This window comes from Delphinapterus leucas, chromosome 2 (genome assembly GCF_059928025.1).
Source record: "Delphinapterus leucas isolate spDelLeu-1000000601 "Yukka" chromosome 2, BTC_Dleu_Yukka2, whole genome shotgun sequence".
NCBI lineage: Eukaryota > Metazoa > Chordata > Mammalia > Artiodactyla > Monodontidae > Delphinapterus > Delphinapterus leucas.
Genome location: NC_143130.1, coordinates 19,059,191 through 19,076,323, shown reverse-complemented (window position 1 = coordinate 19,076,323; position 17,133 = coordinate 19,059,191). Strand labels below are relative to the sequence as shown.

The window sequence follows — 17,133 nt, the reverse complement described above, 5'->3', positions numbered from 1 at the left end:
CTCTATTAATCTATCAAGGAACTGAAATCACTGCCAAAAACCATAATGTTGTTTTGTTTGTTTGTTTTGGGGTTTTCTTTTTTTTTTTGGTATTTTATAAGTTTATTCTGAGGAAATAATTTTTTTAAGTGCTCAAAAATGTTTTTACGGGCTTCCCTGGTGGCGCAGTGGTTGAGAGTCCACCTGCCGATGCAGGGGACACGGGTTTGTGCCCCGGTCCGGGAAGATCCCACATGCCGCGGAGCGGCTGGGCCCGTGAGCCACGGCCGCTAAGCCTGCGCGTCCGGAGCCTGTGCTCCACAACGGGAGAGGCCACAACAGTGAGAGGCCCGCGTACCGCAAAAAAAAAAAAAAAGTTTTTACAACTAATGTTGCAGCTTTTACAATACTGAAAAATTGTAAATGATGTAAAAATGTCATTGATGGGGTACTGGTTAAAGAAATGACAGTGAAACCAAGAACAGACTCTGATTTAGACACTGAAAATGATGAGGTGCATAGTGATTGACATGTTCACTCCAAAGCAGAGGGCAAGATCGTATTCAGTGCTGGGATTTGGTTGGGTAGTGTGGTCGATGGTGGAGCACACGTGGTCTTCCCTGCCTAAACCACCATCAGGGTGCAGACTTTTCTAGATGGTAGCAATAGTTTTGAGATTATGAAAAGTTCATCAGTTCCTATGGAAAATATTAAAAGCCTCTCCTTGGATGAGGCTATTGTATGTCACTGCTTGACTGTTGCAGACAAATGGATTTGAATTAAAAATACTACTTGAATTAAATTTAATTAAAGATAATTCAATTATGTTTGAATTAAAAATATTAAATATCCAATGGACGAGAAACGTCACCCCCCCCAAATATACTTAAATAGGTTTTAAAATATCCTCTATACTGTCTGTGATGTATAGTATTGGTTTTTAAAATATATACATAGGGCTTCCCTGGTGGCGCAGTGGTTGAGAGTCCACCTGCCGATGCAGGGGACACAGGTTCGTTCCCCGGTCCGGGAGGATCCCACATGCCGCGGAGCGGCTGGGCCCGTGAGCCATGGCCGCTGAGCCTGTGCGTCCAGAGCCTGTGCTCCACGACGGGAGAGGCCACAACAGTGAGAGGCCCGTGTACCGCAAAAAAAAAAAAAAAAAAAAAAAATATATATATATATATATATATATACATATACAGATACATACACACAAATATTTGAAAATGATTAAAGAAAATACCTCAGAATTCATTTCCTTATTAGTCATTTCTATCTCCTTTTGTTTGGCAAGGTGATTGGTCAGGATTCCATCTTGTAAAATTCTGGCATTCCGCTCTCGAGAAAGCTGCCTCTGAGTGTCATTTCGCTCTTCTACAACCTGGAGACACATTTCATGAGGTTTTTGGTCTCATACCATTAAAAAAAAAAAGTCAAAAGCTTAAGAGCAGAATTTAAAAAAAAACAAAAAACTGTTACAAGGAAGTAGCCTTTTTATATAAACACAAGGATCTTTATCCCACATGAATAACTTAAGATTTTAATTTAAATGACTGCTAAACTTATCACAGAGCAAAAATACAGGGAGATATAGTATTGTGAAAGAAAATCTTTTTACAAAGCATTTAACTAGTTCCATCACAGTCTCAAGGCAATTTAGCCTGTATTTTAACATAAAAAAGCCAAAATTAACACATGGATTGGAATTAAGAATATTACTTTCGAATGGACCAAAAATGCCAATCCTTATGTTAATCATTAAGCTCAATTTACCTTCCATTCCTCCATTCAGAAAACATACACAGAGCATGAATTAGAAGCTAAGAATGGCAAGAAATTAATAATTTAAGCTAAAAATGTCATAGTTCATATTTAGGATGAGATAACACTTTTTATTTGTTTTAAACCTAAATAATATATATTAAATCAAAGAGATATTACAAATAATACTGATGAAATACTGTTGGAAATTTGAAATTTTCACCAAAGATTAACTTACCTGATTCAGATTATTTCTCACAGTCCTCAGTTCCGTGTCTAGTGCTCTGAGATTGAGTTCAAGTTGTTGTTTCATTTCAACTTCTTTACTGTATTGCTCTTCTTTTCTTCTTAACTGCTCCCTAATTTTTTCATATAACATGTCAGCATTTCTTCTCTTCTCTTCTTCTTGTTTTAGGGTGAATCTGCAGTTAAATATGTTTACCTTAAAATGTGTTTTGTTAGGAAATAAAAAGTTCATTTTATGATCTGGCTCTTCACCCGCTGATTTACTATCCTAATGAAATTTCTGTTCTCCAGTTTTGTTTTCCTTTCTAGGTCTCATATTTTTAATTCCTCACTTCAATCTCTTCATAAAGATATATATACTTGAAAGGTAGCAATGAAAAAACATTCTGCCACTTAAGTAAGTTTTAGTCCAGAGTAACTCTGGTGAATAGTGTAGGAAAGAAATTTTGAAATTATTCAGTGAAGTGAGGTCGAAAATTACCCTGTTTTCCACAGTCATAATTACTCCTCCTTTAGGACAGATAATTTAGTTACTAATTAAAAAGAGAAGCTGTTGTTTAGAAACAAGTTTATAAGTTGACTAGAAATAAAATTTCAACTTCATAAAATACTGCAGTTACCCCTAAATGACTTACAGTGCCAGATAAAATCTGCAGATGTCTTTTACAGAACATATATCTTCAGACACTGTAATCCAAGACTAGGCTAGGGAATCTAATATCTGTTGCCCCACACTTTTTATGTTTCTTCTTTTGCAACATTTTCAACTTGTTGATTATTATCTATTTAATAAATCATTTTAAATCCCGTAAGGCAGGATCCATATTAATTAATTAAACAATAGAGAGTATTTTGTGCTTTCAGCACAAACCTTTGAACTAATTTTATCTCTGTATGAAAGAGATATTGAATAAACTAATCAGTAATCACCTTCCATTTTTACCTTTTATTTCATCCATGCATATGTTAAGAATAAAACTGCATAAATTTTTTTTTTAATTTTGTTTTGAGAAAAATGGCCATTTCATACTTCTGTGGGTGGGAGTGTAAAGTAATATAAACTTTCTGGAGAACAATTTAGAAACATGGATCAAAGACCTTTTTTAAAAGTTCTCATACTTTAACCAAATAACACAATATTAAAGAATTTATTCAAAATAAATAATCATAAATGTAGAAATGAATTTATAGAAGAGACGTTCCTAGTAGCATTAAATATAATACAGAAAAATGAAAAACAACTGAAATTCAATTTGTTAAAAAAATAATGACTATAATTCAAAAAGACACAAGCACCCCAATGTTCATTGCAGCACTATTTACAATAGCCAGGTCATGGAAGCAACGTAAATGCCCATCGACAGACGAATGGATAAAGAAGATGTGGCACATATATACAATGGAATATTACTCAGCCATAAAAAGGAACGAAATTGGGTCATTTGTTGTGACGTGGATGGATCTAAAGTCTGTCATACAGAGTGAAGTAAGTCAGAAAGAGAAAAACAAATATCGTATATTAACACATATATGTGGAATCTAGAAAAATGGTACAGGTGAACTGGTTTGCAAGGCAGAAATAGAGACACAGATGTAGAGAACAAACATATGGACACCAAGGGGGGAAAGCAGGGGTGTGGGATGAACTGGGAGCTTGGGATTGACATGTATACACTAATATGTATAAAATGGATAACTAATAAGAACCTGCTGTATAAAAAAAATAAATAAAATTTTTTAAAAAAGAGAGATTACAAAAAAAATGAGGCTTCATATGGAGGACTTCTGTATGGCCATGAAAATGATGATTTGGAAATATATACACTAAATTATTAGTAGAAGTATCCACTGTTAAGAACTTGCTATATTATTTCCAAGAATTTCACACTCCACAATACTAATGAAGTTTTCTCCCCTGTAAAATCCCAGCAGGTAAGTTAGCAATTATAAAACTTCCCATAGTATTAAAGTAAATACACATCTGTAGTATTACAGTAAATAAAAACAGTTCAAATATTTCTTTAAAACCAAGATGTTCAATACCTCAAGCTGCAGAGCTCTTGTTCCCACTCCACTTTTTGATGCTCTAACTGTGATTTCATTTCTTTTGTTTCTGATAGCTCCTTTTGTAGCCCACTAACCTTACTTTCCAGTTTTTTATTTTTTCCTGTAAGTAGTTCACAGTGATTTTTTTTAAGTTCTATTAATCTTTCATATGAAAGAACTGCATCCTGAATTTTCAATAAGCTAACAGAATCTGCATTAGGAAGAAAACAAAGATAGAAATAAAATATGAGTAATTTTTGTGTATAAAGCACTGTGCATTTTCACCTTCACTCATCCATACATTGAACAAATACATTTTTTTTTTTTTGGCCATGCCGCACAGCATACGGGATCTTAATTCCCTGACCAGGAATTCAAGTGGTTAAATATACAATGCCCCAAAGAGGTGGAGGAAAGAGACAGAAAAAAAATATTTGAAGAAAAGAATGGCCAACAACTTTCTAAACTTAATGAAAACTACAATCTCACAGATCCAGGAGGATCTGGCAAGGAGAGAAGAAGTGGAAGTAAACTATTTTGTAATATTCTTATCCTATATATGATGTGGTACAATATTACTTGAAGGTGGACTGTGATAACCCTAAGTAAAATACTGTAAACCCTAAAGCAACCACTAAAATAGTGAAACAAAAGAGTTACAGTTAATAAACCAAAAAAACAAAAAAGAAATAAAACTACATCATAAAAATTACTCGATTAATCTAAAAGACGGCAGAAAAAGAAGCGGGGAACAAAGAACAGATGGGATAAACAGAAATCAAACAGCATAATGACAGATTCAAACCTACTGTATCAATAATCACATTAAGTGAAAATGGTCTGAAAACCTCAATTAAAAAGCAGATTGTCAGGGACTTCACTGGTGGCGCAGTGGTCAAGAATCCACCTGCCAACGCAGGGGACACAGGTTCGAGCCCTGGTCCTCCCACATGTCATGGAGTAACTAAACCCATGCACCACAACTACTGAGCCCACATGCCACAATTACTGAAGCCCATGGGCCTACAGCCTGTGCTCCACAGCAAGAGAAGCCACCGCAATGAGAAGCCTGAGCACCACAATGAAGAGTAGCCCCCACTCGCCGTAACTAGAGAAAGCCCATGTGCAGCAATGAAGACCCAACGCAGCCAAAAATAAATAAATTAATTAATTTTTAAGAAAAAGCAGATTGTCAGACTGGATCAAAAAGCGAGACCCAACTGTATGCCACCTACAAGAAATGCACTTTAAACACACAGACATAAATTTGTAATAAGGTTAGAAATAAGATATACCACACAACAAACAAACAAACAAACAAACAAAAAAGATATACCACACTAACATGTGACAAAACAAAGCTAAGCTAGACTGGCTATATTAATACCAAACAAAGTAGACTTCAGAGCAAAAAACATTATCAGCAATAAACAAGGTCATTCATAATGATGAGTGTCAATTAATAAGAAGCATAACAACCCTAAACGTTTATGTGCCTAATAACTTCAAAATATATGAAGCAAAACTTGAGAGAACTGCAAAGAAAAATAGACAAATCCACAATTACAGTCTGAGATTTCAACACCCCTCAATGAATAAGTGATAGAAAGAGCAGGCAGAAAATCAGCAAGGATACTGTAGACTTGAACACCACCATACTTTTCAAGTAGCCATGGAACACTTACCAAAAAAAGACTGTATTCTGGGTTATAAAAAAGGAGTAAGTCAAAAGGATTTAAGTCATACAAAGTATGTTCTCTGACCACAAAGCAATCAAACTGGAAATCAAGAACAAAAATATTTCTGGAAAATACTCCAATATTTGAAAACTAAATAACACACATCTAAATAACCCTTGGATTAAAGAGGTAATGAAAAGAGGAATTACAAAGTATTTTGAACTGAATAAAAATGAAAACATAATATATTACAATTTGTGGAATACTGCTTACTTGCATGAAAATTTATAGCACTGAATGTCTATATTAGAAAAGAAGGTCTCAAATCAATGACCTTGGCTTCCAACATAAAAATCCAGAAAAAGAGAAAATTAGGGGACTTCCCTGATGGTTCAGTGGTTAAGGATCTGCTTTCCAATCCAGGGGACGTGGGTTCGATTCCTGGTCGGGGAACTAAAACCCCACATGCCATGGGGCAACTAAGCCAGCCCGCTGCAACTACTGAACACGCAAGCCACAACTAGAGAGTCAGCATGCCGCAACTACAGAGCCCACACACGCTGGAGCCCACACCCCATCTGGAGTGTCACAAATACTGAGCCCACACGTCACAACTAGAGAGAGAAGCCCACACGCTGCAACGAAAGATCCCACGTGCCGCAACTAAGACCCAACGCAGCCAAAAATAAAATTAAATAAATAAATAAATAAATATTTTTAAAAAAAGAGCAAAGTAAACCCAAAGCAAGCAGAAGAAAGGAAATAAAAAACATCAAAGAAAAAATCAATGAGAAAAAACAAAACAAACAAAACAAAAAAGACATGGAAAAATCAATGAGGGACTCCCCTGGTGGCACAATGGTTAAGAATCCACCTGCCAATGCAAGGGACATGGGGTTGATCCCCGGTCTGGGAAGATCCCACATGCCTCAGAGCAACTAGGCCTGTGTGCCAAAACTACTGAGCCTGCATTCTAGTGCCCGCAAGCCACAACTACTGAGCCCGCATGCCACAACTACTGAAGCCCACGCACCTAGAACCCATGCTCCACAACAAAAGAAGCCACAGCAATGAGAAGCCTGCATACTGAACGAAGAGTAGCCCCCGCTCGCCACAACTAGAGAAAGCCTGCACACAGCAACGAAGACCCAACAGAGCCAAAAATAAATAAATAAATATTTTAAAAATCAGTGAAACCAAATATATTCAGAAGATGAATAAAAGTGATAAACCTCTAGCCAGGCTGATAATGAAAAAAAAAAAAAGAGAGAGAAGGCACAAATTACCAATTTCACAGAAATAAGTAATGAGAAATTACTACAGATTCTATAGATATTAAAAGACTGACAGTAATATTATGAACATTATGTAAATAAATTTGGCAACTCAGATGAAGTGGGTAAATTCCTTGAGAGAGGGAAATTACCAAAGCTCAATCAAGAAAGAACAAATAAACTAAGTAGCCCTATATCTAAAAAAGAAACTAAAGTCCTAGTTAAAGACCTTCCCACAAAGAAAATTCCAGGCCCAAGAGGCTACACTGGTGAATTCTACCAAATATTACAACAGTATACACAAAAAGGCTTTATATTTATACCATGGTCCTACCTTTACACTCCATGCCAAGTTGTTCAATTAGCAACATGGGATTCTTATAATTAGAGTAAAGCATCTGGCAATCCTCAAAAGCTGTTTCAGATGACTGAGTTAAGTCATCAAGGTCATCCATAGAATCAATTTGCTCTTTGACCTACAAATAAAAAATACTATTTCACAATGTCCCCAAAATATTTATAAAATATACTAAGTGTACAGAGATGATAAATATCTCTTTATTAAAGCAAAAACACAGATACTTTTTAAAAGAACAGATTTTTATCAAAGGGATAATTTTATCAACAGTGTTTCTAAATTATTTTTTCAAAGTAAATGTCTCTACAACAAAGGAAGATTTTTTATTTTTCCACTATACCTTTTACAAAGTAATTTTTTACTACAGGATAATATTTTTTATAATTAATTTTTTACTCTACCTTGTTCTTTTCGTTAGATGTTTCCTTTGTAGCCCTAAAAAAACAAACGATTCTTTTCAGGCAAACATTAAATACTTAAAATACAAAGAATACCTAAACCTATTGTTTTTTACATAAAATCTTTGCATCGGTAATTCCTATTAAATTAATTCCTATTAAATCCTATTCAGTATGGACTAAATGTTTGTAAATTTATGATTATATAATTTTTAAAAATCTATGTATGATAGAATAATTTTTAAGTACGCATCTGCATATTCAATTATATAAGAATATTACACTTCAAAATCAATGAACAAGCCCTTACCATAAAACTATACGTGAATAGAAGTATTATGTACAATTATTTACTATAATATTTTAAAGATAATGTAATACAATCAATAAGCTTTCTAATATTGGACATGCAAACAAGATTAAACGGAATAAATGCATCCTCTACTGGCTCATTTCCAACAGCATACAAACATACTCTAAAAACTCCCATCTTAACATAAAAAGAAAAAGGAAACTCCCTTGAACTCCACATTCCTCTTCAGTTACCATCCAGTTCTCTATTGCCTTTCCCAGTAAGTATTCCCTAAGGAGCCGTTTATACTTATTCACTACAGTCCAACTTCCATGGGGAATATTTATTGAAACTACTTCTGGTCAAAGCCACTCGTCCTCATCTTAACCTTTCAGCAGCGTTCATCTGGTATAGTTGAGAATTCTCTTGTCGTGGCCTGTACACTATATTATGCTGTTCTATTTCCAGAAAAAGTATTCAGTGCTAATATTTCTTGACCTAAAAATAAAGAATTTGTAGATTTTACCTGCCATCATCCTGATCTACTTCACTTAAACTGCTGTCATCATTCATGTGTAGCAGACCACCGATCAGTGAATCAGCCTTCTCAAACATTGGTGTAATCACACATTCTTTTGATGTCCATTTTTCATTTTCATTTTTCTTTACTTCCTTCATATGCACGCCAGGACCGCTACTTTAAAAAATCCATAAAAAAGCCAATGTTTTCTAATAATTCTACTGATAAAGAATAAAGAACCAATTTTTAAAAAAATTCCAACTCTTACCCATCATAAGTCATTTATTAGTTCACAAAACAGTTATGAAGTACCAACCATATGCAAGCAAATACAAATTCTTGCTTCAAAGACAGATACACAATTATGATACAACATGATATGTAAGAGTTGACATATGAAAGTTATAAGTGAACATAGGAAAGCTTTACAGAAGAGGTTAAGTAAACAGGAGGTCATGAGGAAAAGAAAATGGAGAAAATCATTCTACTTGATTAGAATGTGAGCACAAAGATCAGGCACATGGCGTCTAGGTGTTTCCTAGGAACTTGGAAGGAAAAGTACAAAATACATGGAAGGAAGCAGAGAGATGAGTCTGGAAAGACATTCTGAAGAACCTCAAGTGCTACACTGAAAAGCTGAAGTTCACTGCCTAAAAGCAATGATTCTTAGACATGGGAGTAATAATTAGATTTCTACTATATTGTTTTGTTTTGATATATAATGTTTAATTTACATGATTTTTAAAAATAACATGAGGTACATATAACATGAAAGAAGAACTCAAGGAAATATCTTGGGGGGAAAATTTACTTTTAAACACCCACATGTTGGGGTCACGTCAGCATCAGGGCTGAAAAATAGGTACCTCATAGTATCCCTCCACCACCAGCAACAGTTTGGCATCTATCCATGGACAAAAGTGGCTTTGTGGGAATTGCAGGATCCAGCACCATAAACCAAGGGACCTGGGAAGAGTCCTGCCCACCCAAGTGGTAACAGACATACAGACCACATCCCTGCTGTGGACCCTGCATGGTCCATGAACTGGCTCCAGCCACTCTTAGCAACGTCCAGGGAACCCCTGGAAAACACTGTCTTAGACAATCACCCACAGACGAGAGAGCCTTTGTGGAAATCCAGGTTTCCAGCAGAGAAGTGCCAGCATACCACTGGAACAAAAAAATGCAAGTTGGGGTACACTGGAGAGGGCAGTTATTAAAGACTGGAAGAGGTGACTGCTACTTCAAATGCAAAGACAGCAATGCAAAACTTCAAGTAACATAAAAAAAAATCAAGAAAACATGACGCTACCAAAAGATCACAATAATTTTCCAGTAACAAATCCCAAAGACATGGAGATCTGCAATCTACCTGATAGAGAATTCAAAATAGTAGTTTTAAGGAAACTCAGTGAGCTACAAGAAAACACAGAAACACAACCCAACAAAATCAGGAAAGTAATACAGAAACAAGATGAGGAGTTTAACAAAGAGATAGAAATAATAAAAAAGAACCAAATGGAAATTTTGGAGCTGAAGAATACAATGAATGAAAGGAAAAATGCAATAAAGAACACTGACAGCAGAATGGATCAAACAGAAGAAAGAATCTGTGAGTTAAGAGATAGGAGCTTTGAAATAATCCAATCAGAGAAGAATAAAGGAAAAAAGAATGAAAAAGTGGGAAGAAAGCCTACATGAATTACCAGATACTATCAAAAGAAATAATTCATAAATCGTTGCAGTTCCAGAAAGAGAAGATAGGGAGAAGGTGGCAGAAAGCTTATTTAAAGAAAAAATGGTTGAGAACTTCCTAAACCTGGGGAGAGATTTGGATATCCAAGTTCCTAAAGCTTATAGGTCACCAAACAAACTCAACTTAAAGAAATCCTCACCAGGAGACATTATAACAAAACTGTCAAAACTCAAAGACAAAGAGAGAGTCTTAAAAGCAGCAAAAGTAAAGAGGCTTGTAAATTATAAGGGAATCCCCATAAGTCTATCAACGGATTTCAAGAGAGTAGGATGACATATTCAAAGTGCTAAAAGAAAAAAACTGCCAACCAAGAACACTCTATCCAGAAAAGTTGTCTTTCAGAAATGAAGGAAAGATAAAGACTTTCCCAAACAAAGCAAAGCTGAGGGAGGTCATCACCACTAGACCTGCCTCACAAGAAATGCTGAAAGGAGTCTTCAAGCTCTAATCAAAGGACGCTAATTAGTAACACAAAATATATTTAAATATACAACACACTGGTAAAGGTAAGTATACAGTCAAATCCAGAATACTCTAATACTGTAATACGATGGTGTGTTAACCAATTAACTCTAGTATTAAGGCTAAAGGACAAGAGTATTAGAAATAACTATAACCCTAGTAAAATATAAAATTTGTTAATCATGAATATTAGCTCAAATGAGAACTTGTTTTATAGGAAAATAACAATTATCTATTGTTAAGTACTGACATAGGCTTACCTATCAGAATCTTCATTCTCCATGGTAGGAAACTGTTGGTTATTAGTTTTTCTGCTCTTTCTCTGTTGAATTAGTCCACTATCATCATCATATATGTTTTCTGATACTTCCATTTCACTACTTTTGTGCTTATTCTTTTCTTCTTCAACCTTTAATGAAAGTTTGACACTACATATAACTGTTATCACCTTATTCATTATAAAGACCTTTTCATTTTCATTAATTATTTGACTCAGAGTTTGCCCCGGTTTTAAGCAATAAAAATAGTTTTGTGCTTACTTTAATTTTTTTTAATTACAAGTCACTGAAATTTTTGTAAATTCTGCTTCTTTCTGTTTGAGGAAAAGAAATAAAGTTTTAAAAATTTCAAAAAGGGCTTTTTAATGTTGTGCAGCTATTCACATCCACTCTTCCCCGTCTGATGGCAGAGACAGAGAAATAAAGAGACAAAGACACAAAATTTGTCCTCTTCGGTCTTTACCGCCTGGATTTTGCATTAAACAGCCAAATTTAGAGGATGTGACACGTTGGTGCTTCAGTAACAAAAAGTAAACATTCTTCTTTCTGCACTGAAGCTATTCTTCCCCCACTGCCTTTTACAATTCTTTTTCCATTTGGATCCTGGGAATATCAAAAAAGTGACGGTGTTCACTAAAATATATGAACCAAAGTTTACCAAAAAACAGGAGTAGAGTGAAATTAATGAATTGTTAGTTAGTGTGGAACTCTGGAAAATGAGTAATGCCTCCCAATTTCACATTCAATAACCATGGAATTTTATAGCTTAAGGGTATAGAAGTAATTATCTACTTTAGCCCCACTATTTACCAATAATGGGAATAAAACCAAGAAAGGTTCAATGATTTGTCCAAAGCCCCTAAAGTGGCATTTCCTAGCATTTCATGGCACCAAAAGAGATGATACAATTCTGTAACCCTGAATCTGATAAATTACCAAATGAATTCATCAAATTAATCAGATAAGTTAAAAGTGTGACTTTGGCAAAGTAATTTAATGCCTCAGTTGGGGGTAGGGCTCATCTCTTTTTCTTTTAAAGGAGAATATCTACAGATTTTTGTCTATCATTAAAACTCAGTCAATGCACCTCTTACACAAAAGAGCAAACAAACAAATTAAAAAATCTATTACTGGAAGGAAAAAAAAACTCACCGCACGTCAAAACTCAGTTTTCTCCTTTGGAGATAAATACTGAATTTTTTTGCTGAGGGTTTATATTACCTATATGATAAAATCATACATGTCAAAACTTACCACATTTTATTAAACAACATAATGTAAAGGTCTGACTCAACAGAAACATCTGAGAGTGGTGATTAAAGAATACGTGGGAGTACATGTATTTGTTATTAAAAATATCTTGAAGTGGCCATGTTGGAATTCTAAGTGCCAAGGGATTGAGTAAAGCAGAGAAGATCGCACACACTAAAGCACAATAAAGAGACTAGTTTAGCAGGAATACGTGTTTATGTCCCTTCTTTCAGTCACTGCTTCCTTCCCATACTATAGAAGTGTAATTTATATTTAAAACCCAATAGATTTTTAAAAACCTCCAAACCCTAGCTGATTATATTTCTTAAGCAATTTCCTTTGTGCTTATTCTGGCTCAGAAGGTCACACGGTATGTAGCTAAATTAGTTTCCCAGTCCATGTGAAAGACTGACAGAGAGAGACTTAAGGTTGATTAAGGAACAAAAGCCATGAAAATAGTTTCCTATTATTTAGATGGCAGAAGTAATCTATTTCTACACAATTACCTATTTAGCTGACCCCATTTTATTAATAAGTGGAAAATCAGAATGGATCAGATCATTGATAAAGAGAAAGAACAAAGTAGCAGCAAATGAACCTCTACCTCTTTTTGAAGTTGAATTTTCTCTTTTTCCAAAGCCAGGAACTGTATTTGTAACATGCCTATCTCATTCTTAAACCTTTGCATATCTTGCTGTAATTCTTCATTTAGATACACTTTGGATGTTCTGTTACTATTCGGTGGAGAAGAACTCCCATTTTCTAATTCAGGTTCCATGCTTTTATAGTTATTAGCACTGCAATTATCTGCAAGCAATGGCTTCTGGAACCAGTCTTGTATTGGTTTGGTTTTCTTATAAGTATTTGTAACAGCAGAAATATCACGACTTTTTATTTGAATCATGTGTCTCATTTCATTGGAGCGGGCAAGCCATAAATCAAAAAGTCTTTGGGGATCACTAGACTGAGGTATACATCCGGTGTCTAATTTCCAATTAGTGTTATTTTGGTTCATATTTTGTACCATTTGCATATCAAACTCTTGGTCTTCTTGCACTTCAAATGTAACTACTGGGTCCCTTACTTTTTTATTTTTTGTATCATTATAAAAACTCTCCTCATTTTTGTTAAAAACATGTTCAGTGTCTGGTTTATCACTTTCATAGTCTAATTTATTTTCATTTAAATAAAGCTGTGAAGATGATGGGCAAGCATGTCCCCAGTACCCAGAGGTTAAATAAGATGGAAAAACATTTTCAAGACTGGGTTCTTTTTGTTCAGGAAATGCTTGGAATGCTAGAGAGACAGATACTCCAAATGCATCTTTTGCCTCACAGTCAGGTATATTATTTGTCAAATTAGAAGGTATTTCCTTTATGTTTGCTCCTTCTTTAGGGGTATCATGTAGTGGCTCTTCCTCAGGACAAACAGTAATTTTGTATTTTTCAAAAATTTCACCAAACTTCTGCTTTAACTCATTTGTGATGAGTTTTAAGTTATTTTTCCACTCTAATTTGCCTGGTTTGGTCCACATTTCCTCATACTTTTGTACACAAGGAAGTCCTGAACATACAGATATGTCCTCTCTATCACATTCATTATTCATTTCTGGTTCTTGAGGCATTTTTTGCAGATGCAAAAGCGGAAGATTAGTTGGCTTCATTTGATTTTCAGATGTCTTTTCTGTCAGGGTACATGTTTGTAAAATAACTTTATCCTTAAGTAATCAAGTATGGACAAAGAAAAATTAGAGAATAATTAAAATTCAACCGTTAAACTTCTTAATCTATGTTTAGCTACTCACAAATCACTGGATTACAACTAAGAAGTGAAAAATAACTTGCCTTAGCCTAAAACAGGAGAAAAACATGAACTCACAAACCCAATTTTGTCACTGTTTGTTTGAACTAAATAATTCATATATGTTAAATCTACCAAAAATGAATTAGGAGATGATTTTTAATGTTACAAAGGCTTCCTTACTTAAAAATATTTCACCTCACCGTACCTTAAGAGTCCCTATGTGCACATAAGGATTTTTTTTAAGGACTAGTAACTGGAGAATAGACAAACCTTAAATTACTAGGAGCCAAAATCAATTAACACCAATCAGAAAGAGGAACAAATTCCTAAATTTTAATGCAAATTATATACTATGATAGTATTATATATTGATATAATACCTGCTTTCATTCAGTTATATTTTATTCTAATATCCACTAATGAAAGTGGATAAAACATTGTTTAATAATATTTACTGGTTTCCTACCCTGAAATGAAATAATTTAGAAAGTTATTGTTTGTACCCTAACAACAAAGGTCCAATTCTGGAAGGTTTGATTCCTTAATAAGCAATTGGGTTGATTGTATGACCCCTTCTCTCCCTGAATGTAGATCCTTAGGTCGATTACATAGAGGTCACAAGACAGAATAAATCTTTAATCTTGGCATTAGTGACTGGCAATTTGAAACTGCAAATTTTGAACAGCTGGGAATGATTTCTCCTTCCATGAATCTAACTCATGGACCATCATTGATATATTGTTCATAATTTCAACTGCTTAATCATACAATTCAGTATTTGATTATCACCTTCTTTATCATGTAAGGAAGAAGCAAACAATATTCAGGAAATTTTTTTGCCTCAATTCCAAGGACAAAGTTTAACTATAAATTATAATAGATTCTAACAATATTTTAAGCTTTGTAATTAAAGCACTATAAAAACTAAATATTAAATTGTTATCTATTGATTCTAAGAGGTTAATTTTGAAAGGTAATTTCATTTGAACTCTGTTATGTCGTTAAAGCATAGAAAACAATATTGAGCCAGAAATTTACATTTACATTTTTACATACCTGTGAGTGGTTATTTTCACTTCCATCAAGCCTTTCTTGTGCTTCCTCCGATGTTATTTCTAAGTCTAGTTCTGCTGACAAATCTATATGTTTAGTTAAAATTAACTATTTAGAACAGTTAGATAAAAGACATAATCTTTATAAAAATAGACTTTAAAAAATTTATCAAATGACAATTTAAATTAAGCTTAATCTTTAGCTGAATATTTACTTCTTTAAGAAATACTTCTAATTACCTAAAACTTCAACAAACCATCTGGGAAATACCAGATGTCACCATGTTACAGACACACAAACATCTCAAAGATTCATTTACAAATTCATCCACCAAACATCAATGAACAGAACAATCAAAAACCAAACAAAATTTAAAAATACAGGACAAACATATAAAGTCACAATATACTCTGTTCTCTACTTCATAATAGTACCGATTTAACAACACACCAAGCTTCAACTGCAACGTTATTCATGGTTTCCAAAGTTACTGTTACTTTTCATGCTTTTATCAGTTCCTTAATCTGAAATGCTTTCCTCTACTCTTCTGACAAATTTCTTTTCATCTTTTAAGACCCAGCCTGCTTTGTGAAGTCCTCCTTGATTACAGTTCTCTTTCCCCAAATAGGTATCTCTTTCCTAGTAGCTACCTTAGTACTTTATAGATTTTTCTAGTGTATCTTCATCACCTGAACTGTAAATTATTTCTTCACGACTATCCTCTTTGCTCCTAGACTGTAGAGAACAATCTCTTGAAATCATCTTTATATACACAGTCTTTATTTATTTTACTCAATAATTATTTACTGAGTTCCTGCTCAGTACTAAACATTGCAGTTTAAAGAAGAATGTAGATAAAAGGTGTCAGGGATGGCTTTTCTAGAGATAATGCCTGAGCTGAGACTTACACAGTGAGGTCAGTCAGATTCAAGGGAATAGAGGACAGGAAAGGGAGAGAGCATGGAAAGCTGTAGCAAGACAGGGAGAGAAGCATACATAAAACAGGGTGAATATTTGTCTAAAATACAGGGATAGATGAGAGAGCATCACCAGCAGTTCAGAATTCCAGAGCAAAGGACAGACAGAAAGGGCTAGAGAGGGAGAGTCAGGTAGAAGTTAGATTATGAAAGCCTCGTGTCATTCTAAGATGGCTGAACATTAATATGCTTTAAAGAGTGGTTCACGATCACTGGTGCATTTGAGATAGATCACTCTAAATGCTGCGGGAGGGGTGAATTTGAAGGCCATACAAATAAATAGAGGGAGACGAATTTGATGGCATTATAATGCAAAAAAAAGATGATGCAGGCCTACACTGAGGGACTGTTTCCAGAAATATTTAAGATATAAAATTACCAGGACCCAGCACAGAATAAATCTTTATTAAATAAATAAATGCACGAATCCTGGGTCCCTCAAGAACTAGACTCTGCTTATTACTTTAAAAGGTATCAACTGAGAAGAGAAATGATCTGCATGAACTGTTTTAAGTTGCTTGTATTTAGTTTCCAGTTTTCCTGTTTCACATCTTCCTGTGTTGAGGGGGCTCGTGTAGGTGTTTCGTTTGAATTCGTGCTTCTTGGACCTACCAAGCTCATGGAGAAATGAGAGCAAACAAGTCACTTGTATAGATAAAAAAAACTTTGAGTTTATAGCTTGTAGTCACTACTCTAGGAGATAACTGAGAATCTTTTGTAAATGTAACATTAATTCTACAGGTAAGGAAAGACAAGAGGATAAAACTATAGGACTGGAAAAAGAAAACAGTGTATGATTTATTACTATAGCCCTGATCATATGATGGATCAAGGGCACTAAATTAATTGGTATTTATGTAGAACATATATTAGGTGTGGTTAATCAATAGACTGGGCATCCTAGTAGAATTAGAATTTATTTTCCATATACTATTTTTAAATGATCAGCACTCCTTAAAACCAATATCCCTTGTGAACTATTAATTCATTAAAAATA

General features: G+C 34.4%; 1 protein-coding gene across 2 annotated transcripts in view; it reads right to left on the bottom strand.

Annotated features, from left to right (window-relative positions):
- Positions 1-17,133, bottom strand: part of ANKRD26 (ankyrin repeat domain 26) — a 103,144-nt gene that overhangs the window by 27,793 nt on the left and 58,218 nt on the right. The window contains exons 17-25 of one of the 2 annotated variants that reach the window (XM_022580328.2): positions 15,163-15,245; positions 12,908-14,020; positions 11,035-11,183; positions 8,563-8,733; positions 7,748-7,781; positions 7,323-7,464; positions 4,033-4,246; positions 1,982-2,165; positions 1,226-1,363 (exon numbers count right to left, since the gene is read on the bottom strand). In XM_022580328.2, the coding sequence (XP_022436036.1) occupies positions 1,226-1,363; positions 1,982-2,165; positions 4,033-4,246; positions 7,323-7,464; positions 7,748-7,781; positions 8,563-8,733; positions 11,035-11,183; positions 12,908-14,020; positions 15,163-15,245 (2,228 nt within the window). The remainder of the gene's footprint in view (positions 1-1,225; positions 1,364-1,981; positions 2,166-4,032; positions 4,247-7,322; positions 7,465-7,747; positions 7,782-8,562; positions 8,734-11,034; positions 11,184-12,907; positions 14,021-15,162; positions 15,246-17,133) is intronic. The other variant, XM_089903842.1, reaches the window with a different exon arrangement.